At 38.7% G+C, this 24870-nt stretch overlaps 3 protein-coding genes across 4 annotated transcripts in view; 2 read left to right on the forward strand and 1 right to left on the reverse strand.

Moving 5' to 3' along the window:
* Nucleotides 1-745: 745 nt before the first annotated feature.
* LOC138002523 (neurofilament heavy polypeptide-like) lies at nucleotides 746-7403 on the forward strand. Its single transcript, XM_068848556.1, has 4 exons — nucleotides 746-783; nucleotides 4320-5787; nucleotides 6199-6593; nucleotides 7157-7403. The coding sequence occupies exons 1-4, from the start codon at nucleotides 746-748 to the stop codon at nucleotides 7401-7403; spliced, it is 2148 nt and encodes a 715-aa protein (XP_068704657.1).
* A 748-nt stretch (nucleotides 7404-8151) lies between these two features.
* Nucleotides 8152-13326, forward strand: LOC138003839 (myosin-6-like). Its single transcript, XM_068850102.1, has 3 exons — nucleotides 8152-9592; nucleotides 12594-12625; nucleotides 13004-13326. The coding sequence occupies exons 1-3, from the start codon at nucleotides 8207-8209 to the stop codon at nucleotides 13185-13187; spliced, it is 1602 nt and encodes a 533-aa protein (XP_068706203.1). The 5' UTR covers nucleotides 8152-8206; the 3' UTR covers nucleotides 13188-13326.
* Nucleotides 13327-19967: 6641 nt separating this feature from the next.
* Nucleotides 19968-24870, reverse strand: part of LOC138003840 (transmembrane 9 superfamily member 1-like) — a 24485-nt gene continuing 19582 nt past the window's right edge. The window contains exons 15-18 of one of the 2 annotated variants that reach the window (XM_068850103.1): nucleotides 24708-24819; nucleotides 23324-23374; nucleotides 22531-22722; nucleotides 19968-21073 (exon numbers count right to left, since the gene is read on the reverse strand). In XM_068850103.1, the coding sequence (XP_068706204.1) occupies nucleotides 20872-21073; nucleotides 22531-22722; nucleotides 23324-23374; nucleotides 24708-24819 (557 nt within the window). In that variant the 3' untranslated portion in view covers nucleotides 19968-20871. The remainder of the gene's footprint in view (nucleotides 21074-22530; nucleotides 22723-23323; nucleotides 23375-24707; nucleotides 24820-24870) is intronic. The other variant, XM_068850104.1, reaches the window with a different exon arrangement.

Raw genomic sequence — 24870 nt, forward strand, 5'->3', positions numbered from 1 at the left:
AGATCAGCATTTACGCATGTGTCACCCGCTCATTCGAGTGCACATGCGAGTAAAGCCACAGGCCAACACAAACGGATTTTAGTGACCATTTAACCCTTTCAGCCTCCTCAAGGAGGCTCAAAAAGGTTTTCAGCTGAGTGTGCATGCGTAAGCCACACATGCAACTCGTAAGCTGCTTGCGTCAGCTCATGATTCAAATGGGGCAGCAGAAATAAACAAATACTGCTAATTTCGCTCACCTTTCTCCTAATTCCTATATACATGGACTATAAATAGACATCTCCTATTCACAAAAACTACGAAAATTCTACACAAACGGTTTAATGGTCTCTTAAATCCCTTTGTGTTGGCCTGTAGCTCCACTCGCACACAGACTCGAATGAGCGGGTGATGCATGCGTGAATGCTGATTTTGTAACCCCCTCATTTTTCCTGATTTTGCAACTTTACTCGTTTATATCTCTGCTTCCGGAAAGTGAAGTTTTTTCATTTTTTGCATGTTAGCTAAGATTAATTTAAAATGTTTGTCTTTCAAATTTAAAAAAATTCTGTAGATGAAAAAAAGTTAGAGACACATAATTTTCAAACAAACTGATTTTTCCAAAAAACTGGCCTACAGATTTTGTTGAATGTTAAATATTTTATAGAGTCTTTCCAACAATATCTGGTAACACTGAATGGGAAAATTTCACAGTACCGTTTCTTCAAAAAAGACCACATTTATGTTGATTTTAAGGCTCAAAGAAATGCCTAATATCGTTGCCATGGTAACGTTATTTTGGAGGTAAATATAATGTGAGAAATCTACGTTGGGTACTTGATACCCTGGCCAAATTTTGTCTTAATATGATTACCCTAACTGTATCGAAGGACAGAACATGTTTAGTGTTTGAAAAAAGGAGAAACTATTTCAAGCCTCCTTAAATTGGTTCTTATCTCCACAAAAGATATCTACTCTGATGAGATAGACTATTCATCAAGTTAAAAGTTGAGTTAAGATTGAGTTAAAATTGAGTTAACATTGAGTTACGTTTTTTTGGCATTTTTAGCACTTAAAGGTAATAGCTATTAAGCAGAAGTCACTGGGAAGACCATGAAACACTGTTTTCGTGATGTGCACAGATTTGCCAAATGGTTTTAAACTGATCAAAACAATCTTGAAATTTCATGCATGTCAGTATTCTTGTTTACCAGTTTCAACACTTGGATTCCTTCGATTTGACCACTGTCTGTTTTGCTGTTAATTTGTGGTCTCATCAATCAGTAGTCCCTTCAGACGATTATACCAAGCGGGCCACATGGCCGATGGAAAGACCAGACCACTACACTGTACTCTTTTCGACTGCAGTGTGCGATCTTTAACCACCAGGCTACAGTACTGTCCAATTAAACTGTTGTATTAAGGGTGAAATCAGGGCAGTTGATAACCAATCAGATTTAAGAATATTGTTATAGTTATCATAAAATTAATAAGGGAAGGTTTTAGTTACTTAGGGAGCTTTCCATTTTTCCGAACTGACCAGCCGGACCAGTCAGCTAGCAAATGAAATTGGTTTTTTTCTGAATAATTTTTGCAGAAAAACTATCTCCTCTGTGCATACCATTTAACATTTGACTGATCTGGCTTTAAAGTGAAGTTCTCGTTACTACGGGAATGGTCTGGCCGGTCAGTTCTGACAAATGGAAAGCATCCTTAGCTATGTTAGCAGTTAGTTAGTGTTAGTGAGGACTTTAAATTAATTTTGTTGACTCATGGATACAAATTTTAAACTTCGAAACATGCCCACTAGTTTCAGTGGTTCGTTTCATTAATTTGCAATGATCAGTCTAGCCATTTTTTGTATATTTAAGGGCAAACTAGCGCTTTAATTCCATTCAACTCAGATTTCATTTTATGTTTATTCTCGCAAAAAGTACATTGATTACGAATGGCATTTTTTGAACGATGAAGGGCAAGGGAATCTGTAAGAGCCCTCCCTGCATATAAGGCTTCATTAAAAGTCTTCCTTTATGCAAAATTGCTTATTTCACAATTTAATAATACAATCCTCGGATAATAAAAGTACTGTCATAGGATGGACAATCTTGTTAAATATCTACAAATATTTTGATCACAATCTATTAAACATTTAATTCAAAATTAACCTTAGTTGATCAAAAACTCTTGTCTCATAGGCTTTGTGTAGATATCCAATTGCCACCTCGGGATGACCTCGGATTAAATGATGTCCTCCGAGGTAGCAATTGGATATTTACACAAAGATTATGAGACAAGAGTTTTTGATCAACAATATTTTATTTTGAATTAAATGTTTGAACGAGCGTTTCATCTCAATAACCCCCTTCGCGAAAACTGACTGATATCTTTTCCCTCCATATGAGTTCTACATCTTGTGAGTGTAACGTTCTGACTGCAAATTTTTCTGTTCCTTCACACCGCCCAGAGCTTTAGCTACTACGGCTTATCAAAAATGTATATATTTTTTATAACAATGTTTAATTAAAGGGGAGGCTCTAAAGCCCATAGGCAGTACATTTTTTACAGGGAGATGCGATCCAACGAGTCCGGGTGGATTAGGTGTTCTAAGACTGTATTTCAAGAGTTTTGAAAACTCTATTTCTCAAAATTTTACTATGATCTTCAAAATTTCTTTTTTCATATAGGGTACTTTACTTTTCAATATTTTAGAATGGCAATGCGGGGTGTCACTATTTGCAAAGAAAAAAAAGTAGAAAGAAAATTGTCAATCCGCATTATTCGCTATGTTTGATGCTTGATCTTTGCATCATGATCTTTCAATAGCGTGTGTTTCTTATAGATTAATCAATGACTTCTTTCAGGTCAATATACCTTAAAATTCCGAAAATAAGCCCCGCCATATATAAGCCCCCTCAATACAATCCCGTAAAGCAAAAAGCCCCTCCTTTAACCCTTTCACTCCCATGGGGTTCCCCATTGACGAGTAAAATCGTCTGGCGTTAGACAGAGTAAAGTCACTCTTGGGAGTGAAAGGGTTAAGTCGCCCCTTCGAATCTAAGCCCTGGGGACTTGTACTTGGAAATTGCATTCAAATATGAAGTAAAACAAAGCAATAACGTTGACAGCAACATATACAGTTTTGTATTTGCCTAAGAAGTATTACGTGTGCCAAATGATTGCAATCAGAAAGTGTTACAGTTTATTTAAATTTTTCCTTAGTTCAGTCTTGGCTTGGATTTCCTCGAGCCATATAGACAGAGTACTTGCATTCAGGTGCTGCGTTTTAGAAAGATCTGCGGCGTTCTCACTTCCAACTATACGCAAGCCCAATCGATTTTGAGATGCAAATCCCACCAAGTGTAAGACTAGCCGATTTTGAAACGCAAATCTCCCTCCGAATGCAAACCCCTCCAAGAATTAGGCCCTAAAAAGGGGGTTTTCAGAAATGTAAGCCGAGGGCTTATTTTCAGAATTTTACGGTAAGTTAGATACAGAATAGGGTAGCTAAAATAGGAGTTTTATTTATCCTGCAAGCACCCGGAAAGAGCGGCATGGGTCCAGCATATAAAAACTATCCCAGGGAACCTTTTACTTTTCTATGAAAATAAAAATTCAGATCCAGCTCACAAGAAACTAAGGAAACAAACCCTAAAGGTTATTAGGCCACTTCTGAAAAAAGCTGAAAAAAAGTGAGAGAGGAAAAACGAAGACCTTCGGCTAGCCTGATGGAGTAAAGACAGCCACTGAACAATAAAGACCACATGACCTCCCAGTGAAAAGAAATGCGGCAAGAAAACATTTGCTCAATCAGCCCTACAATTCCTCCAAAACAGACTTCACTCTTTGAGGACAAAATTTGTAGAAGCAATTCAGCGACTTATTAGCAAGGAGTAAATGCCTTGTAGGCATATCAAATACCATTTTTTATACTTGTAGACGAAGGTTAAAATACGTTTTAAAATATAGGTTTATTACACATAGAACAAGAATTGAAAACATCCATCGCACTCCCCCTTTATACGGGACTGGCGCTCACAAGCAAAGTATAATAACTTCATGATTTCATAAATAACAATAAGATGAAGAGATGAAGTCTGGTGTAGATGTTGGGTTGCCGTGTACGCTTTGGACTGTTCAGTATATATTAGCTTTCAAGCATTTATCTAGAGAACCTTAATATATTGAACAAATTACCTCTAAAGTAAGAAAAGCACCTCAGTAAGCAAGAAAAGCAACCCCAAGCAAAGCATCCCAAGCAAGCAAAGCACCTCAAGAAAGCAAAGCACCCCAAGCAAACTAAGCAAGCAAAGCACCTCAAGTAAGTGAAGCACCCGGAGTAGGCGAAGCACCTCAAGCCAGCAAAGCACCCCAAGAAAGCAAAGCAACTCAAGCAATCAAAGCACCCGAAGCAAGCGTAGCACCTCAAGCAACCTTAGCACCCCAAGCAAGCAAAGAACCTCAAGCAAGCAAAGCACCTCAAGCAAGCAAAGCACCCTAAGGAATCAAAGCACCTCAAGCAAGCAAAGCACCTCAAGCAAGCAAAGAACGTCAAGCAAAGCACCCGGAGCAAGCAAGGCACCTCAAGCAAGGAAAGCACCCGAAGCAAACAAAGCACCCGGAGCAAGCAAAGCTTCTCAAGCAAGCAAAGCACCCGAAGCAAGCAAAGAACCTCAAGCAAGCAAAGCACACGAAGCAAGCAAAGAACCTCAAGCAAGGATAGCACCCGAAGCAAACAAAGCACCCGGAGCAAGCAAAGCTTCTCAAGCAAGCAAAGCACCCGAAGCAAGCAAAGCACCTCAAGCAAGCAAAGCACCCGAAGCAAGCAAAGAACCTCATGCAAACAAAGCACCCGAAGCAAGCAAAGCACCCGAAGCAAGCAAAGCACCTCAAGCAAGCAAAGCACCCGAAGCAAGCAAAGAACCTCATGCAAACAAAGCACCCGAAGCAAGCAAAGCACCCGAAGCAAGCAAAGCACCTCAAGCAAGCAAAGAACGTCAAGCAAAGCACCCGGAGCAAGCAAAGCACCTCAAGCAAGCAAAGCACACGAAGCAAGCAAAGAACCTCAAGCAAGGAAAGCACCCGAAGCAAACAAAGCACCCGGAGCAAGCAAAGCTTCTCAAGCAAGCAAAGCACCCGAAGCAAGCAAAGCACCTCAAGCAAGCAAAGCACCCGAAGCAAGCAAAGAACCTCATGCAAACAAAGCACCCGAAGCAAGCAAAGCACCCAAAGCAAGCAAAGCACCCCAAGCAAGCAAAGCACCTTAAGCAAGCAAAGCACCTTAAGCAAGCAAAGCACCCCAAGCAAGCAAAGCACCTCAACCAAGCAAAGCACCTTAAGCAAGCAAAGCACCTGAAGCAAGCAAAGCACCTCAACCAAGCAAAGCACCTTAAGCAAGCAAAGCACCCGAAGCAAGCAAAGCACCCGAAGCAAGCAAAGCACCTCAAGCAAGCAAAGCACCCGAAGCAAGCAAAGAACCTCAAGCAAGCAAAGCACCTCAAGCAAGCAAAGCACCTCAAGCAAGCAAAGCACCCCAAGCAAGCAAAGCACCTCAACCAAGCAAAGCACCTTAAGCAAGCAAAGCACCCGAAGCAAGCAAAGCACCCGAAGCAAGCAAAGCACCTCAAGCAAGCAAAGCACCCGAAGCAAGCAAAGAACCTCAAGCAAGCAAAGCACCTCAAGCAAGCAAAGCACCTCAAGCAAGCAAAGCACCCCAAGCAAGCAAAGCACCTCAACCAAGCAAAGCACCTTAAGCAAGCAAAGCACCCGAAGCAAGCAAAGCACTTCAAGCAAGCAAAGCACCTCAAGCAAGCAAAGCACCCCAAGCAAGCAAAGAACCTCAAGCAAGTAAAGCAACCGAAGCAAGCAAAGCACCCGGAGCAAGCAAAGCACCTCAAGCAAGCAAAGCACCTGAAGCAAGCAAAGAACCTCAAGCAAGCAAAGCACCCCAAGCAAGCAAAGAACTTCAAGCAAGCAAAGCACCCGAAGCAAGCAAAGCACCTCAAGCAAGCAAAGCACCTCAAGCAAGCAAAGCACCTCAAGCAAGCAAAGCACCTCAAGCAAGCAAAGCACCTCAAGCAAGCAAAGCACCCCAAGCAAGCAAAGCACCTCAACCAAGCAAAGCACCTTAAGCAAGCAAAGCACCCGAAGCAAGCAAAGCACCCTAAGCAAGCAAAGCACCTCAAGCAAGCAAAGCACCCCAAGCAAGCAAAGAACCTCAAGCAAGCAAAGCACCTCAAGCAAGCAAAGCACCTCAAGCAAGCAAAGCACCCCAAGGAAGCAAAGCACCTCAACCAAGCAAAGCACCTTAAGCAAGCAAAGCACCCGAAGCAAGCAAAGCACCCCAAGCAAGCAAAGCACCCCAAGCAAGCAAAGAATCTCAAGCAAGCAAAGCACCCCAAGCAAGCAAAGAACTTCAAGCATGCAAAGCACCTCAAGCAAGCAAAGCACCTCAAGCAAGCAAAGCACCCGAAGCAAGCAAAGCACCCGAAGCAAGCAAAGAACTTCAAGCAAGCAAAGCACCCCAAGCAAGCAAAGCACCTCAACCAAGCAAAGCACCTTAAGCAAGCAAAGCACCCGAAGCAAGCAAAGCACTTCAAGCAAGCAAAGCACCTCAAGCAAGCAAAGCACCCCAAGCAAGCAAAGAACCTCAAGCAAGTAAAGCACCCGAAGCAAGCAAAGCACCCCAAGCAAGCAAAGAATCTCAAGCAAGCAAAGCACCCCAAGCAAGCAAAGCACCTCAAGCAAGCAAAGCACCTTAAGCAAGCAAAGCACCAGAAGCAAGCAAAGCACCCGAAGCAAGGAAAGCACCTCAAGCAAGCAAAGCACCCGGAGCAAGCAAAGCACCTCAAGCAAGCAAAGCACCTCAAGCAAGCAAAGCACCTCAAGCAAGCAAAGCACCTCAAGCAAGCAAAGCACCTCAAGCAAGCAAAGCACCTCAAGCAAGCAAAGCACCCCAAGCAAGCAAAGCACCTCAACCAAGCAAAGCACCTTAAGCAAGCAAAGCACCCGAAGCAAGCAAAGCACCCTAAGCAAGCAAAGCACCTCAAGCAAGCAAAGCACCCCAAGCAAGCAAAGAACCTCAAGCAAGCAAAGCACCTCAAGCAAGCAAAGCACCTCAAGCAAGCAAAGCACCCCAAGGAAGCAAAGCACCTCAACCAAGCAAAGCACCTTAAGCAAGCAAAGCACCCGAAGCAAGCAAAGCACCCCAAGCAAGCAAAGCACCCCAAGCAAGCAAAGAATCTCAAGCAAGCAAAGCACCCCAAGCAAGCAAAGAACTTCAAGCATGCAAAGCACCTCAAGCAAGCAAAGCACCTCAAGCAAGCAAAGCACCCGAAGCAAGCAAAGCACCCGAAGCAAGCAAAGAACTTCAAGCAAGCAAAGCACCCCAAGCAAGCAAAGCACCTCAACCAAGCAAAGCACCTTAAGCAAGCAAAGCACCCGAAGCAAGCAAAGCACTTCAAGCAAGCAAAGCACCTCAAGCAAGCAAAGCACCCCAAGCAAGCAAAGAACCTCAAGCAAGTAAAGCACCCGAAGCAAGCAAAGCACCCCAAGCAAGCAAAGAATCTCAAGCAAGCAAAGCACCCCAAGCAAGCAAAGCACCTCAAGCAAGCAAAGCACCTTAAGCAAGCAAAGCACCAGAAGCAAGCAAAGCACCCGAAGCAAGGAAAGCACCTCAAGCAAGCAAAGCACCCGGAGCAAGCAAAGCACCTCAAGCAAGCAAAGCACCTCAAGCAAGCAAAGCACCTCAAGCAAGCAAAGCACCTTAAGCAAGCAAAGCACCCGAAGCAAGCAAAGCACCCGGAGCAAGCAAAGCACCTGAAGCAAGCAAAGCACCTCAAGGAAGCAAAGCACCTCAAGCAAGCAAAGCACCCTAAGGAATCAAAGCACCTCAAGCAAGCAAAGCACCTCAAGTAAGCAAAGCACCCGAAGCAAGCAAAGCACCCAGAATAGGGTCAATCGAACACGACCTAAAATTTAAATAATCTTTAAAGCCATTTTATTGGGAAATTTGCAAAAAAAAAAAAGATACACTTTATCTTGAAACAGATTATCAGCACCCAAATTACCTGAATCTTGAACTGTTCCCGATCATGTGCTTGTACCACCCCCCTCCCCAGCCCCCCTAAACCCGCCTCGTGCGGAAATGCGGCATAACTGCGTCGCATTGTTTTCTTCCCTTGATTCGTTGCACATGGTGAGATGAGAGTGACTGTCTGTAGTTTTCCTGATGTCCAATCAACTCAAAACTCAGAAAATGGCCATGAAACGGTCAGCAAGTTACAATGGCTTTTCCTTTGGCTTTCCGTGTAGGAATGACGACCTAAAACTCAATGAAGTTGCTTTGGAAGGTACTTCGGCATTTTTCGGTGAGTGGAATGCTGTGAACCGCCATTGCCACAGTCTGATAAGATCACCAAATCACGTAGTGGATTGCCCAATATCAAACGGATTTGCACATGAATTTCATGGTTTAGAAAATCCCGATATTAGCTTAACTGAATTAAGTGATGCTTCTGGCGGGAGCGATTCGGTTTGGCAAGAAGAACTTCTCCGATTAAGACGACAGGAGGCGACATTTGAGAAAGACAGAGCGAAGCTTGATGAAGAGATAAAAACCCTTAGAATGAAACTGGAATTAGAGGAAGACTTACGACGAAACGATAAAGAATGTATGGATATTTTAAGAGGTCATATTTCTTCCTTGGAAGGAAAACTTCAATGTAGCGAGAAAAAGATTAGGGAATTGGAACATGAACGACAGCGTCTAGAAGTAAGTTCGGTGTTGACAACAACGTCAACTCGTGAATTTGCGCTTGTGAAAGCCCGTTTAGATGCCAGTAAAGCCACTATTCAAGCTCTGGAAACGGACCTTAAAGTCATAAAGGGGGAGAGATCACAGCTTCAGCGCCAAAGGAAGGAATCACAGGATCTTGTGATCAAGATGGAACATCAACTCAACAACGCCAATAAAGAACTTCAGCGTCGAGAAAATCGAATTAATGAACTTGTAGAGGAAAGAAGATCTTTAGAAGATTACCAGTTGAAGGCGAGAAGCCTTCAGCGAAAGGACCAAAAGTCCTCATATGCGTTGCAGACTCAAATTGTCAATCTTCAAGAAAAGCTGGAGATTTCCGAAAGGGCAAGCGAAGAACTTGGAAGGGAGAAAGTGAATTTGCTGGACAAGATCAAGCAACTTGAGAACACAGTTAAAGAATTACAAGGAAGCTATCGATCAAAACTCGAGCATGCTATAGAAAGACTGAAAACTATGAAATGTTTCTCCCAAGAGGAGGCTTTTCCGAATTCCTTTAATGAAGATTTGACACTGAAAAGTTCTCTGTTGATTGATGCAAGTGACCCCACCTTCAACCTCACACACCAGAGTTTAACATTGTTGACTGCCCTGGACAAACATAAAGTCGACTTCTCTTACAATGGGACAGTTTTAGAGCATCTCAAACATGCTTTGCATGAATTTCTGAAGGAGGTGTCAGAGGATGGCACCCATGAACTTAATGGGAGCAAATTTATGGAGAAGCCATTACGATTATATTCCACTGCCAAGGAAGCTAACCAGGAAGAACTGGTGACGAACTATGGAGGATGTGATACTGTAAGTAAAACCAGCCCTACACCAGTGGCACTTTTCATTTGATAAAAATTTTGGTCAGACAAACCAGTCCTAACCTATTGGGCCTTTGTCTACCATTTGGCTCAATGGAGAGTGCCCTGGACTTCTGTGTGGGAGGTCACAGGTTTGAACCCCAGCTGTACCAACGCTCAGGGTCTTTTAATAACTGAAGAGAAAGGTCTGCCTTTGTAACTATATGTGCAAATGGTTACCAGGGTAGACTTTCTAGTCTTTTCGGATAAGGACTACAAGCGGAAAGGTCCCCCATCACAGCCCTTGTTCATTAAGGGAGCTTCTCCAAATTTCGGAAGGTCAAATTTCCGATTGTTTGGAAGTCATATCAGAAAATCAAGTGCAACTATTCCGATGAAGTAGGAAGATTAAACACTGATCATCGGAATGAGAGGTATCGGGACTTCCGAAAGACTTCCGATAGACAAAAAATATCGGTCTTCGGATTGGACTTGAACAAACATCCTATTAGCACGATGCATGGAATTTTGAAACATGAACGTCTCCTTAAAGTCTCTGTCACGCAAGATCTGCGACCCCATTTAGGAAATGTGAAATTACCGTCCAGATGAAAAATGCCCTTAAAACTAACTAATCAGCTGGTTTAAAACGTGTTTAAAATTGTTTGAAACATGTTTGAAACGTTGCTGTTTGGATGGAATTTGAAACTCTGTAGAAGGTGTTAATCAGTGTTTGAAAAACAATCCTGTGTTACATCTGTCAACAACTCACGTTATCCTTTTGGGCACTTTAGGGAAAATGCGATCGTTGAAATCATCTATGCATTGTTTTTGTGCTTCCAGTTGCATTGAAATGTTTAAAGTTATCTTTGAAGAATATTGAGCCGACAGTTATTCTTTTTTAATACCATAAGAAATCGACTAAAATGATAAGTCCAAAAAGTTTTTGTTGTGTTATCGCCCGCTGACTGATCAAGATACATTCAAAGGTCAATGTTGGGATGCGGCTGCGCAGCAAACGACCGAAATGTATTTCACGGTGTATTAAACTGGCGCAGATAGTTGTTTTTCAAACATTGCGTTAAAGAATTGGCAATTAAATCAACGGACGTGTTGCGCTTCACCTCTAAGTTTGGTTTCCAAGAAGGTATTTAGAGTCATATATAAACGCATGAAAACAGTCATTTTTGTTGTTCTTGAGATGTTGAAGTTGAAAATAGAAACAACTGGAGCATAAATTGTAGAAACATGCACACACAAAGATTACGATCTGCGAGATCGAAGGTCCGTATGCTTATACTAAATCCACTCATTTGTAAAAACATTTCGTGCCGATATGCCATTCTAGATTGATGCCCGATTGATGTTCGTCCCATTGATGTCCGATTTTATCGGAATTTTGAAACCTCAAATTGGAAATTCTTGAGGCAGACACAAGCAGCTATCGGAATCGGAAAATGTCGATTGCGACATTGGAAACCAAAATTTCCGATATTAATTTGGAGAAGCTCCCTAACTCTGTGGGAGGTTAAAGATCCCACACAATATTCGAAAAGAGTAGGGCACAGAGTTGCTGGGGTGTTGTAGTCTTACCTTTCCAGCATGTGGTCGCTTGGCAGGATTAGCTTGAAGGACTTCTGTGTGAATGAGACCACAAATGTGTATAACAGCCAGAAGTCAGGCTACTTAGCCAAGTGCTGAAGCCTCACTCAAATGTCACCAAGAAGGAGTATTTTTATGAATTTGTTGAGAAATTTTGGTGAATGGAAAGGGTCCGGAGATTTCAGCCGGGCTGTCAAAATTTAATTACTGGTAGCCTTCGTTGAAAAGTTGTGCCAGATTATCTGGACCAATCAAAATGGACCATTCTATAAACCAAATTGGCTAACTGGTATATTGTACTCAATTCAGATCTGCTGGGGTAAAATAACCTATGTGTATTGTATTTGCATTAGAATATAGCATTCACATTCAAATGATATGGAAATACTTGAAACGAAACATTTTGTTCCCAAAGGGTTTGAATTGGGTAAAATATTGAGTTAACAACTAAAAATTTTTGTAAATTTTATCGGGGGAAGGACCCTAGGGTCATAAGTTCTATGGAAAAAGGTTTGTCTCTGATTCTTGATATTTTTCAAAAGACATTTTTAGTCTCTAGGGTCAAGTTCCTAGTCCAGTTGGTGTCGTTTGTGGTTTAAGTTCAATGCTAGACTACTTGCAAAATTTCAGCTGCTTTGTATATGTAATAGGACTACATGCTGTCCAATTTGGAAATAAATGGATGAGAAAAATTCTGAGGGCTGCCAAATAGTTACCTACATGTATAAATTATAATTATAGCATCCAAAAACAGATGAACTTGGCAAATATTTGACACTCAAATCAATCATATTCATGCAGCTTTATATTCTACACATGTGAACCTACACATTGGAGAAAACAGCAGTTCTTCACATTGGAGAAAACAGCAGTTTGATAGCAGTGATAATAGCTGCAACCTGATTGGCCAATACTCAGTTCTTTTATTTATCTTGACATTTAATTGGTTGATAGAAAGTATCCGACCAGATTTTCCTCAAATTGGACACTTTGTTCAAAGCTGAAGTAAATGTTCCAGCAAAAACTATCCAATATATTTGAAATTTGGACAGTTGGCAAAAAGTAATAAAAAAAAGATCTGTTGGCAATATTGGATTTTGATGCTTATGAGGGAAATTGGAAAGTGGCCTATAATTTCACATGGGTCCCTTTAGCACTTTGCCCTTTTCATTAGTCTGGAATGCTTCCCATCAATGTGTAGTCTAGCCAAAAAGAGAAAAAGTAAAAATTACATGTATTTATAGCAGCCCTCACTTGAGGCAGTCCCAGAGAAAAAAATGAGAAGTACAGTAGCTATAATCTGAAACAAAGAAAAAAGGAAAGTTAAAAGCAAACTGGTTTAAAAAATGTTGTACCAAGGAGAATTTCTAACTACAACATGCAATAATATTTTACTGTATTTTTTGCAGGCCAATAGAGGTCAAAGCAAAATAGAAAATAGGTAAGCTTCTGTACATTGTCTGTTTTGAATGACTAGACTACCAATAAGAGCATGACTTTTACCTACTTTGTGATAAAAATAGAATCTAGCTAGATTAAGCATTTTTTTTGTTGTGGCCCAAAATGGAAAAATTTGCACTTTATTTCACATACAAATTGGTTTCCCTTATTAGAATAACTGTTCTCTTAACCTGCTTTTTAAATTAGTTTTGAGCGAGAGAAGATTGCAAGAAACAGGATGGCCTGGAGGACATTGGGGAGCCCATAATTATTTTCTCTTTTTAGCCTGAAATTGTAGCTCAGTGGTGAAATAGCATAAGAAGTTGACATGTCAGTCGTGATTACCTTTGCTCAAACATGGATGATTTCTTTATTCTAGCACACAAAAGGCGCCATTCTTCACGGTGAAGAAAGTCACCCGGGAGAAATTCATACCTTGCTCTCCTGACCTTAGGGAAAAGAGGCAGACTGCTTCAAAACCTGTTTCACGTTCAAGGCATAAAAGGAAGTCTCCAGGCAAGGAGGGCGAAAAAACATCATTGAGATACCAAACAGAAAGTTAAACTTGTATGAATTATAATTATAAGAGATTAGAGTCATATTTTCTGTTATAAATAGTGCTACTGATAGTTATCAAGATTGGACACCAAGTGGATGTAGTTAATCTAATCTTAGGTTTACGGGTGGCCAAAATCGGTTTGTTGTTTTCATAGTTTATTTGATTCCAGGATTATCATAAAGATTTCCAGTGGAAGGAGAAGGTACCATGATGACAGGCTCATGTTGTCTCTTTTTCCTGGGAAATTGTAGGTAGAAAGGATTGAAAACAGTGGAATTGAGTGAAGATATTATTGCTATTTGCCAACGTATTTCGGCAATCCTATTTAACTCAGTTTAGCATTCATCTCTATAAAATGTTTTACTCACTGTCAGGTAAAAGTCCTAAAACCAGAAATGTTTCTGTTTCGTTAAAAAATAAATAAAAAGGGAAAAAAAAGCTGAATTTAAAAGAATTTACTAGTAGAGTTTATAGTACATTATTTTTGGTAGAAAAGAGAACTCCGCAAATACATGTACGTAGGATGGTCCACTATGGCATATTGAAAATCAGGGGTTGAAACTAATAATTTTCCCGACAGAAGCGTACATTGATTAGCATAGTGTTACAATTAATTTTATTGTTGTGCATATGCCTTTTATCCTAGTTTTGGAATAATATTTTAAGTGATAAATTATAGATAAAGATATCTTGGTAAAAAAGAGTTATTTTTCTGTAAATTTTGCAACATGTTGTTCAGTCTCAGTAATATTGGATAAAATGCTGACAGTAGGAATCAGTCAAGAGTTTATTATTTTCAATTGTAGCATAAAGCTTGCTGTTTATCTGTTATGTAACATCTTTTTTTCAGCAGAGGAATCAGTCTGCAAGGACTAAAAGAGATAAAAATTAATTATTGATTGCCAAATGCCAATGTCCACAAATACAAGTAACTGGGTGCACCCTGATTCATCAAGTGTCACAAAGTGACCCCTTTCTCTTCTCCCCAACTCCTGCATCAATCACTTGTGTCTAGGTACACGAATTCTTAGCAACACAAAGGAAGGAAAAAAAAAGTTTCCCCTTACTTCTGCTCCTCAAGGAAAGATAAACAGCTGGATTTACCCAAACCTAAACGTAATGCTCACTGTAACACTTGCCATTATGGTTGGATAAAGGTAGTCAATACTTTGACTTTATGGGACACTTGAATCATGTTTGTGCATCCAGTAGTCTATTTCCGAGTTCATGTCTGCCTCCTCTTCAAAGCGAGTCTAAGTGCAAAGTTTTTCTTATGAAAATTAGTTGTCATTCTTATGTAAAGTAGAACTAATTACCACCACAAAAAATTCGCACTTAGACTCGCTTTGAATTGGAGGCAGACATGAACTTGAAATGGCCTATTATGGTACTTGAATTTCTGAACATAAGACCAGTGCATTTTGGATTTCAACGATTACACAAATACGTAATGGTAACTGGACTGAGTGGAGTCCAATTCGGTATGTAATCGAACGAGTGATTAGAGAGCTTACGAAACGACGACGTCGACGGCAACGACGACGCTACAAAACAATAGGTTTAGTGAACAAAAACAATGGCTCTGCACGTGCGTTTTACATTTTGGTACATTTCTTTGCCGTCATCTCCTAGATGACGACGTGAAATGACCAAATTCAAGGTACTGTGGAGGACGTTAGCACATGACGATGAATTTTCAGTTCTCTCTGTACGCGTCCAACCCACTCATACCAGTTTAATTCCTCAACAGTAGTTACACATTTTTAACGCGAAACGACATGAAATAGTTTCGTAGTTATATGAATAACGCGAACTCGTATTTTTAAATGAAGTCCTCGTAGCCGTCGTCGTCCTCGTTTCGTAAGCTCCCTATTTACAAAATTGGACGACCCCATAGCGAGAGTCTGATTTGTTTAATCACAAGTATAATTACAGACCGAATTGGATGACACTAAGTCCGGTTACCAATTAATCATAACCATTACATTTTCCAAGAAAACAACATTAATGCACTCCTTTTTCACTGTCTAATGTTACAAATTCGTCCACTTTGGAAAGTCTCCAGTTTGGTGGGTTAAGTGGTTGTTGCTATGGTTATTGTGATAAATTCTGTGACCAGTGGATTAAGCTAAGTGCACTTAATATGATTGGCGGATGTAACTGTCCGATTTCAGGTATCCGATTACAGCCAACTGTCTGATTTCACTGTCCGATTTCCACCCTACATACTAATAATGAAAAATAAAGCAGTTAATGCATTGGTATCAAATTTGAGAAAATTGTAATGGTTATGATGAAACTTAAGGCAAAACCTGAATTTTTAGATCCAAATCTACATGTAGAATTCTCATTGAAGCACACCTTGAGTTCCACAACAGTGATGAAACGCAAGAATATTTAGTGACTTTTAAAAGCAAAATTGAATTGTACATACAATTGCAGATACTAGTAGTAGAACCATTTTAAAACGATTCTTTCTGCTTTTATATAACGGTAATTTAAATGTATATTTTTCTATGTTAATTTTGAATTATACTTTGGAAATGCCACAAATTGATAGTAAAAAAAAGATATCCAAACAGTCATCAGCAGTTTCATTTTAATTAGCACTCCATCTGACAATAATTTATTTTATTCTTTGATCTTGTTGCTTAACAAGGGCTTGGAGAATATTCACCTTCAATTCAGGCCTGTACTTTCAGGGGTTTCAATAACTTTTGAAGTTGATGCCTGGGCTAATCAATGTCAGAGGCGGTCACTCTTGTCTTTTACAGGGGTTTGAGTGAAAATCAAGCCAGAGTAGCCGGGGGTGAGAGGCAACTTTCTGACAAACATACGGCAGTATATTGCCGGTGGCCGGCTCCTAACGAAACCCCTGTACTTTGCAAGAGGGAAGAGAAGTGGAAACAAAGAAAGGGGTTAAAAAAGAATGCCTGATAGTAGGTAGTTGCATATTGTCCTCGCACGTCAGAACAGCCACCTCACTACTAACACTGTAGCTCTGTACCTTGGTGATAAATGGTTACCGGTACTAGTGGTCCACTGGTCTTTCTGGCTCCTTTCCCAGGACACACAAACATTATCAGAACATCAGTCAACTGGAAGCTTCAATCGATCCCCTTCTGCTTTAGGCATGGTAAATAAATTGCATTGTGAACTTATTAATTTTTGTTCATCGAACTTCCCTCCCCAAGAGCCAAATGGCAAAACAAATTTCACCCATTTCAGATAATCAGAATGATGTTCACGCACTGGTGCTGCATGCAAATGAAATACTTTTTCATTGCATGTTGAAACGTTTTAAATATTTTTCAATGAATCGTTAACTTATTGCTGGCTTTTTTCCTGACCAGTCAGAGATCATTAATGAATGCTGGCCCCAGATTCCACTAATCATTCTGTTAATTCATCACAAGGTGAATTTGAGGAGATGAGGGATCAATGTGATAAAGAACCATCCATTACTGTAAGGAGGCATGCAACCTATGAAATAATAATTCTTATTAAAAACTGGATCATTGGATAATGCAATTCGAGAGTTTTGATTGGCTAAGCCATCATGGGTTATGAGCCATTATACCATGATCTATAAACATGGCAAGCATATGCGTGATTTTTTGGGCCTTTTTATTTTTATTGTAGTCTAGTTTTCTATATTTTGGGGGCGTTTTTAATAAAACAATTATTCCACTCGCGCTTGTTGGATATGAGATGATTATAGCCAACTCGGCGCTACGCGCCTCATTGGCTATCTATCATCTCATATCCAACGCGGGCTCATGGAATAATTGTTAATTATTACACCAATTGGGTATTTATCCGAAAGATCACTACAAATCAGGCCTCACGTGCCCATACGAATATGGCTATAGAATGAGCACACTCTAACTGCTACACAGGTTGTTTAATTTAAGACCTATACAGTCACCTTCTCCATGTTAAAGAACAACGATTATTATTCTCCTCCAAGATTCTTACAACCTTTTCTTGAAGGGAACCAATAAAATTAATTATTGTTATAATTATCAGCAACTAATGTTCCAAACATCACCTTAATTAACAAATGAATACTGATTTCAGAAGTCACAATGTTTCGGGGAAGATCTACATGCAATGGATTGCCATGACACTCTCAACTTACGCTCATAATTCTATCTATTAGAATCAAAATTAATAGCATCTACTAAAAATGATAGAAGAGTAGTGCAATGTTCAACCTAATTTAAGGAGGCTCGAAATAGTTTTTGCATTTTTCAAACAAATAAACGTATTCTGTCCTTAGATAGTTAGGGTAATCATATCAAGACAAAATTTGGCCAGGGTATTAAGTATCAATCGTTGATTTCTCACATTATATTTTCCTCCAAAATATTGTTACCATGGCAACGATATTAGGCATTATTTGAGCCTTAAAATCAACATGTGTGGTCTTTTTTGAAGAAATGGGACGGTGAAATTTTCCCATTCAGCATTACCAGATAAGGTTAGAAATACTCTCTAAAATATTTAAAATTCAACAAAATCTGTCGGTCAGTTTTTCAGAAAAATAAGTTTTTTTTGAAATGTCTCTAAATTTTTTTTTCACCTACAGATTTTTTTAAAATTAATCTAAGCTAACATGCAAGAAATGAAAAAATTCACCGTCGGGAAGCAGAGATCTAAACAAGTAAATTTGCAAAATCAGGAAAAATTAGGGGTTACAAGATCAGCATTTATGCATGCGTCACCCGCTCATTTGAGTCCGCACGCGAGTGGAGCTCCAGGCCAACACAAACGGATTTAAGTGACTATTAAACCGTTTGTGTAGAATTTTTGTAGTTTTCGTGAATAGGAGATGGCTATTTATATAGGAATTAGGAGAAAGGTGAGAGAAATTAGCGGTATTTGTTTACGAACTACGTGTGTGGCTTACGCACGTGCGCTCAGCTGAAAACCCTTTCAAGCCTCCTTAAGTTATTTCTACCTTAACAATGTATTACTTCTTAAATTACACATTAAATTGTTTGTGGTAAATTACACAATGATGTTAACTTTACAGAACAAAGAAAAGTAAAATACAAACAAGGTTTTCTCACATTTATACAAAATTCAATTTACACATCAGCTTCTGTAAAACTGATGAAAACTCATTGTTGTGGTTAAGAAAACAAAACCCCTTAAAAATTCCACTGTGATCAAAAACTAATAATCATATACCCCTCTTTATTCAAATTTCAAAATAGTCAGTTCTATAGACCTTATTCATAAATGGCGGTCACATTTATAATTCTTTCGTCCACGTGCAAATTAGCCTACCAAGCCTCATTTTAAAGCAAGAATTCTTTTCAATTCACTGTATGGTATGGAGGCTTGGTAGGCTAATTTGCACTTCGACAAAAGAATTATAAATTGACTGCCATTTATGAATAAGGTCTATACCACACTGGTGAAATTTTAACTTTCAGTCATAAAGGGGCAGAGTCTCACTTTCAGTCAAACTTCAAAACACTAAAGGACGTCTTGGCAGCAACGAAGACCAATTGTTGCCAATAACCACTGAAGTGCACTGAAGCTACTCTTTGTTGCCTGAAATGGAAAATACCATAATACTTTTCATTTGTACACCCAAATTTTAAGCATTGTTTCCAGTTTCTCCTGGAACTTATAATGGTCCCAAAAGAAAACAAAAAAAATTGCTTATTCAAAATTTGGGGGAGAAAGAAAGAGTATTAAGGTATTTTTTGTTTTGGGCAATTGTTTGCAGCGAAGGATGGAGAGGATGAAAATGGATTAAACTTGAAAAAACTGGTTAATTCTTTCAAGTTTGGAGAGTTGCCAAAAATTAAATATGAATCGCTCTTTGTGCCACAAAATATATTTCATGTCTTCTCAGTGGGTTGTACAGGTGAGGTACAGTACTAATTAAGATTTTTATCTAGTTTTGATCGATACACAGCAAATTTCCATGACAGTGCCCCTTTAAGCAGAAGATATAAACAGTCTACCACTATACTTCTTATTCATGTTGACAGAACTAGTGAGAATCATCAGTCTATTGCGAACTTCTATTTTAAAAGAAAATATACCTTACAAAGTAGTTAGTGATATCTAACAATAATTATTATTACAATGCAATTATTGTGAATAATAAATTATTTCTTTCTTAATTCACCGAAGTGGAGGTGAATAGTGGTGGATGTCCGCAGTTCAGTTGATGCCCACCACTTTTGCCAGCACTGCAGTGAATAATAAATATTTTACTCTTATCTACTAGCTTGCATGGTTAACATAAAACATAAGGAACATAGACATAGCTCCCAACCATTTAATTGTAATCTGGCTTACTGCATTGACTTTCACTTTGCCCAGTAGACTATTACTGCAGGAAAGCATATACAAGTTATAGCAAGCAGCAAGTTTCGAGTGATGATAAAATAATTATAGTTGATGGACCTGATCCTAGATTACAAACCCTTTTTTACCTCACTAGATGCTTCTTGTTCAGTAAGGAGGTAGAACCCAGATTAGTATAGACTGAATGCAAACATGGCATCCAATAAAACATACCCCCATTGTTTCCACAGCACTCATTACAAGACCTTTACTAATGCTAAAACAGTGTTTAGGCCTAAGGTAAGCCACTTTGAAAGTTTTGGGTTGCTTGGGTAAAACAATGGCCTGTAATGAGTGACCTGTGGTTTTGAAGCCCATTGTTCTGTTAACATTCCTGTGAGCTGAAAAACAAACCAGTTATCCCCGTTTAAATAGACCATTACATCCATCTCTCAGTCAACCAAATGAATTTCAATCCACAAAAATTCAACAATTTAATGTTTGAGGATTGGCCGATTTGTTAGTCGGTGTCTCCTGGCGTGTTAACTTGACCTACATGTATTATTTCTTCATTTCTTTTAAAATATTTTCTTTTATAGCTGTAATTTATTATTAAATTACGCAAATTTACAAACTCAAATCTAAGCTAGTTGTCATGTGATGCAATAAAGCAACCAATGAATGACATCTAACTTTTGAAATCACAAGGTACTGCTGTAAATAGGCAGGCAAAAGAAAGTTATTGGGCAAGCAAACTTCATGACCCACTTGCCCAAGGGGTTCTTTCACCCCGGGGGGGACTGCCATATGGAACAGACGTCAAGCTTTTTGTGACCCCTAAAGGAGACTAACCTAAAAACAAGTTTAAAAGAAAATTTGACTTCTGTTTCTCTTCACGTAATTCTGTGTTTCTTCGCGGAACCCTAAACGAGACCTTGGCGGCTGAAAAATTTGATGCCTTGCCCGGAACACCCTAAGCGAGACCAAAATCCCCCCCCCCCCCCCCCCGGTCTTTCACTAAGTGCCTGCATTTATTAATTATCTATTTTTTGAAGAAAAAAAACCAATAACAGTGTCTCTTTTTTGATTTTTTTAAAATTTTATAATAGTGATTGAGTGTGTGCTTCCTCAATGGACAAGTGGTCTGATAAAATTTCTTGCCAGGGTAGGATTTCTACACGTACTTGGCCCTGATGAGGTGTTGATTTACTCCTCTTCTCAACAGCTGACAGGGTGTTAATTTCTCCCTGGGACAAAGCTGAAAGCTACCTTCTCCCAAAAGAACAAACAATCCCTTGAACGATATCCAAATTGCATTAATAATATTGTTCCGCAATATTCTTAACAGTACACATAAAAATGACTAATTTTCTACATCAGTCCATTTTGAGGTTGACATAAATGTATCGTATAAATTTCAGCGATGCAAAGAAAGCCACGGTGCTCAACATCAGGAAAAACACATAACAGGTCAGAAGTGTGTAGCCAAAGAACTGTACAGTCTGCAACATGCCTGACATGTTGGATCTCTTGAAGAAGTAGAACATGGCATATATGAACACAAACAGAGATGTTGAACTGAAAAAAAAAAAAAAAAGGTGGAATTAATCATTTGAGATACTGTTTTCCCAACATTAAATCTCACAGCTCAGCCCACTTGCAAAGTCAACATTTTGAACCACCATGACTATTTTTTGTACATGTACTTCGTTACTTTCCTGAAATTACAGCCAAATTTCAAGATATGAATGGTGTATGGTCTAAACAGTGCTGAAAAAAAACCATTGAAGAATTAAATTTACGAGCTCAAAAACTCCATAATTATTATCTCGCATAATTACAGAATGTAACTTTAGGCCTTTTCAATTTTCACATTTTTTCTAACACCTAAGAAAGTAGTAACCATTGCCCGGTCTTTTTTTCTGAGCAATTAATATTTTCAAATTCAGCTTTAGAGTGGGGTAAGGAATATTAATAATACTGGTACACAGATCTTAACCCATTAACTCTTGGGAGAGAGACTCAATAGATTTTACTCTGCCTAATGCCAGACGATTATACTCGTCAATGGGAGACAGTGCCTACTATTGTTATTGCGCATACAATCTGCGCATCTCAAGAGATTCGGATTTCCTATGGCTTGTGCTTATTAATACAGGGATATTTTTGCGTGGTTCAAAACTATGCAGAGATAGCAGAACTTGGCAAGTGATCTCAGGATCCAAAAATAAAATTGGGGGTAACCACGCATTTTTCAGAGATAATTAATTAAGCTTCAATTTGGAAAAGAACGCCATACATTGCTTTGTATTTTAAAGATTTTTACAAATATTGTTGATTAATAAAATTATTATCTTCGGAAAATGCGTGGTTACCCCCAATTTTCTTTTGGATTTCAATAACACTTGTTAAGATCTGCTTTTCCTGCATAGTCAGTAAACCGCGCAGACATATACCTTTGAATTAGTAGGCACCGTCCTTAAACCCATTGACTCGTACGAGAGACTTACTAGATTTTACAGTACAAGTACCAGTACTCTGTCTAACGCAAGACAATTTTACTCATCAATGGGGGTCAGTTTAGGAATCAAAGGGTTAATTAAAAATGTTGTCTGACATTGGATTTACTCCATTGACAACCTCTTTTAATAGTCTGCATACTTTTAATCTTTCATACCGGTAATTATAACTTTCACTTAACCTAGCAATATTACTGGATTGACAGGGGCTACCGCCCTATACATAGTGGCACTGGATAAAAGAAGTATGTCTGTTGTATTTTAAACTTAGTACATTTACAGTGCGATGCGCCTTACTGTGGCCACCTAACAAAGTTTTTTACGAATTGTCCACCAATCAGGATGTGTGAATTTGATTGACAGTCACGCCTCCTTGCAAAATTCGCACAGTTCTAAGTTGAACACCATTGCATGGGTTGTTGAGTTGATGTATTTACACTTAAAAAACAGTAAAAATTTGTTGGGTGGCCACGGTAAGGCGTGTTGTACTGTAACACACTAAAACATAGAGCGTACCCTCCACAAATCAGAGAACGCCACCACCAACGATAATCTTCACTGGAAAGTTGGAAGTAGGTCAGAGCAATTGAAATGCACGCTGTGACACTTAACAAGATGATGAAAACTACAAACAAGATTCCATACAAGGTGTATTGCTCACGACCCCACAGTGTAGCGAAAATATAGTACAGCTCCACTGATATGGCACTGCAAAATAAATTATTAGTAGAAATAAGGGACTGTTCTTAAGAAAAAAATTCCTTCAAATGCGATTATGGTTTTACTATTGAAAAATCAACATTTAGATTAAAATGTTATATATTAATTTATTAACTTTTCAATTTTAGTAACAAACCAAGGAAATAAAATAATACTTAGCATCTTCATTAACACTTTAATTTAAAATTGACAAGGCACATTCGATTGACCGTATTCCGGAATAGGAATACATGGAATATAAGTTACAAAATTCTTTGTGTTTACGGAGATTCACATTAAAATTGTCAAACACCTGCTAAAATGATATTTTAAACAAAATTATCTTTATTATCCTTGTTGCTTTAAAATGCTAAACACACCAGTTTTAAATCATCACTCTCTGTATTCTTACAATGTATTCCGGAATAAGGTAAATCGAACGCACCCTTATACAAAACTAAAATTTGGGCTTATATCATACAGTAGTTCATCTGGAAGGCTTCAAATTATTTTTTAAATTAGTAACTCTAACTGAATCATATTAAGTATTAAACTGAAATGGATGATTTTAAAAAAAGAGCAGGATGTGGTAACTCCATAAAAGACAAACCTGAAAGGCAAAAAGCCACCAACAGTCATTCTTACAAAAGTGCTGCGATACCTGAAAGAGAGACAAATATAAGTCACTTTACCCACATAATTAATTTTATACATCTACAGGTATATGGAGAAAGTTAGTGACTGTTCGATTTGATTAAATAAGTGCAGTTATTACAGGGTTCCTACACTTTTTCAGAGCAAAAATTCAAGGTTTTTTCAAGGACTTTCAAGGAGCAAATTTTTAAATTTCAAGGATCGCTTTTTTATTTATGTCGAAGAATTTACCCATGGAAATAGTCTGAAGGTACAATTCTTGCTCATTTTCCATAACATGTATGCATGAAAATAATGCAAAGGCACACTTTTGAATTTTCGGAACAACTTGTTTGTTGAGTTCGGGTTTCAACCGCTCAATTGGTTGAAACCCGAACTCAACAAACAAGTTGATCATGTCAGTTTAGCATTACACTTTTAAACTTTTACCGTTATGTCAGTTGTGTTCTCTATAGTGTTGGTTCGTTTGAACTTCACGTACTTGTAACGAACATTTAATCTACAAAGAATCATTGTATTGATAGTTATATATATATACGAATTATCTTGTAAAAAATTTAATGTTACACTCACTATGGCTGAAGATGATGTTTGAAACATCGAAACATGTTCCGAAAATTCAAAAGTGTGGTTGTATTTTTTAAAATATTAGTAACACTTGTGCTATCCAGACCATTTGGAATGCAAAGGCACTGGTAACCATTCTCGACCCCACAGCTTGACCCGTTTGTATGACATGACTTGAGTGGCTGACTATTTCTACTGAAGTTTTCAAAGATTAAAAATGCGGGTCAGAAAAAATTCAAGGACTTTCAAGGACCAGGAATGAAGAGCAGAGATTTTCAAGGCTTTGAAAATGTACTCTCAAAATTCAAGGGTTTTGAAGACAGGTACGAACCCTGTTATTAAAATGCAATTTAAAACTGCAACCTCTGTAAGTACTGGTATTACCCAGTGTAACCCATGATTGGCCTCTGCATTGGTTGCCAAGTTTATTGGTATTAATCAATATTGGTATTAGCCAGCCATGGGAGAAGAGGGAGGTGAGACAGTTGTCTCACACACCCAGATGCAAGATACTCGTTCACAAAAACACATTGCATTCTTTCACAACCGAAAGCTCCTTGCTACCTTTAATTCTCTGGGAAAATTAAGTTCTTTGTACATTGATATTGCCATCACAGATCACCTAAAATTTCAAGACTTCAAGGCAAGACAGATGGTTTTTTAAAATGTTTTTATATTTTAATGCTTCAAAGGATAATCAGTACATTAATTTTGATGCCTAACAGCCTTTACTCAGTTAATAAAAACATAGTACAGTACAATAATGATCTTACCATGGCATTGGCGGGATTTCTCGAGGAATATTCTTGGTCCTGCATGGTGCATCGAAGCTTCCTGCCCAGTTCTTGCCAAAAATTCCACCAATAATGGTCAGAGGAAAACCAACTAAAATGGAAGAAAATCAATAATATTTGTTGTGTCTTGGTGACAAATTAA

Source organism: Montipora foliosa, chromosome 5 (genome assembly GCF_036669935.1).
Source record: "Montipora foliosa isolate CH-2021 chromosome 5, ASM3666993v2, whole genome shotgun sequence".
NCBI lineage: Eukaryota > Metazoa > Cnidaria > Anthozoa > Scleractinia > Acroporidae > Montipora > Montipora foliosa.

Excerpts from the sequence above, each read along its gene's own strand:
- LOC138002523 (XM_068848556.1), top strand. The coding sequence starts at position 746 with ATGCCTAATATCGTTGCCATGGTAACGTTATTTTGGAG. Across the intron at positions 784-4,319 it reads ATGGTAACGTTATTTTGGAG|GCGAAGCACCTCAAGCCAGC; the intron begins GTAAATATAATG and ends CACCCGGAGTAG. Across the intron at positions 6,594-7,156 it reads AAGCAAGCAAAGCACCTCAA|CAAAGCACCCGAAGCAAGCA; the intron begins GCAAGCAAAGCA and ends ACCTTAAGCAAG.
- LOC138003839 (XM_068850102.1), top strand. The coding sequence starts at position 8,207 with ATGTCCAATCAACTCAAAACTCAGAAAATGGCCATGAAACGGTCAGCA. Across the intron at positions 9,593-12,593 it reads ACTATGGAGGATGTGATACT|GCCAATAGAGGTCAAAGCAA; the intron begins GTAAGTAAAACC and ends TATTTTTTGCAG. Across the intron at positions 12,626-13,003 it reads CAAAGCAAAATAGAAAATAG|CACACAAAAGGCGCCATTCT; the intron begins GTAAGCTTCTGT and ends TCTTTATTCTAG.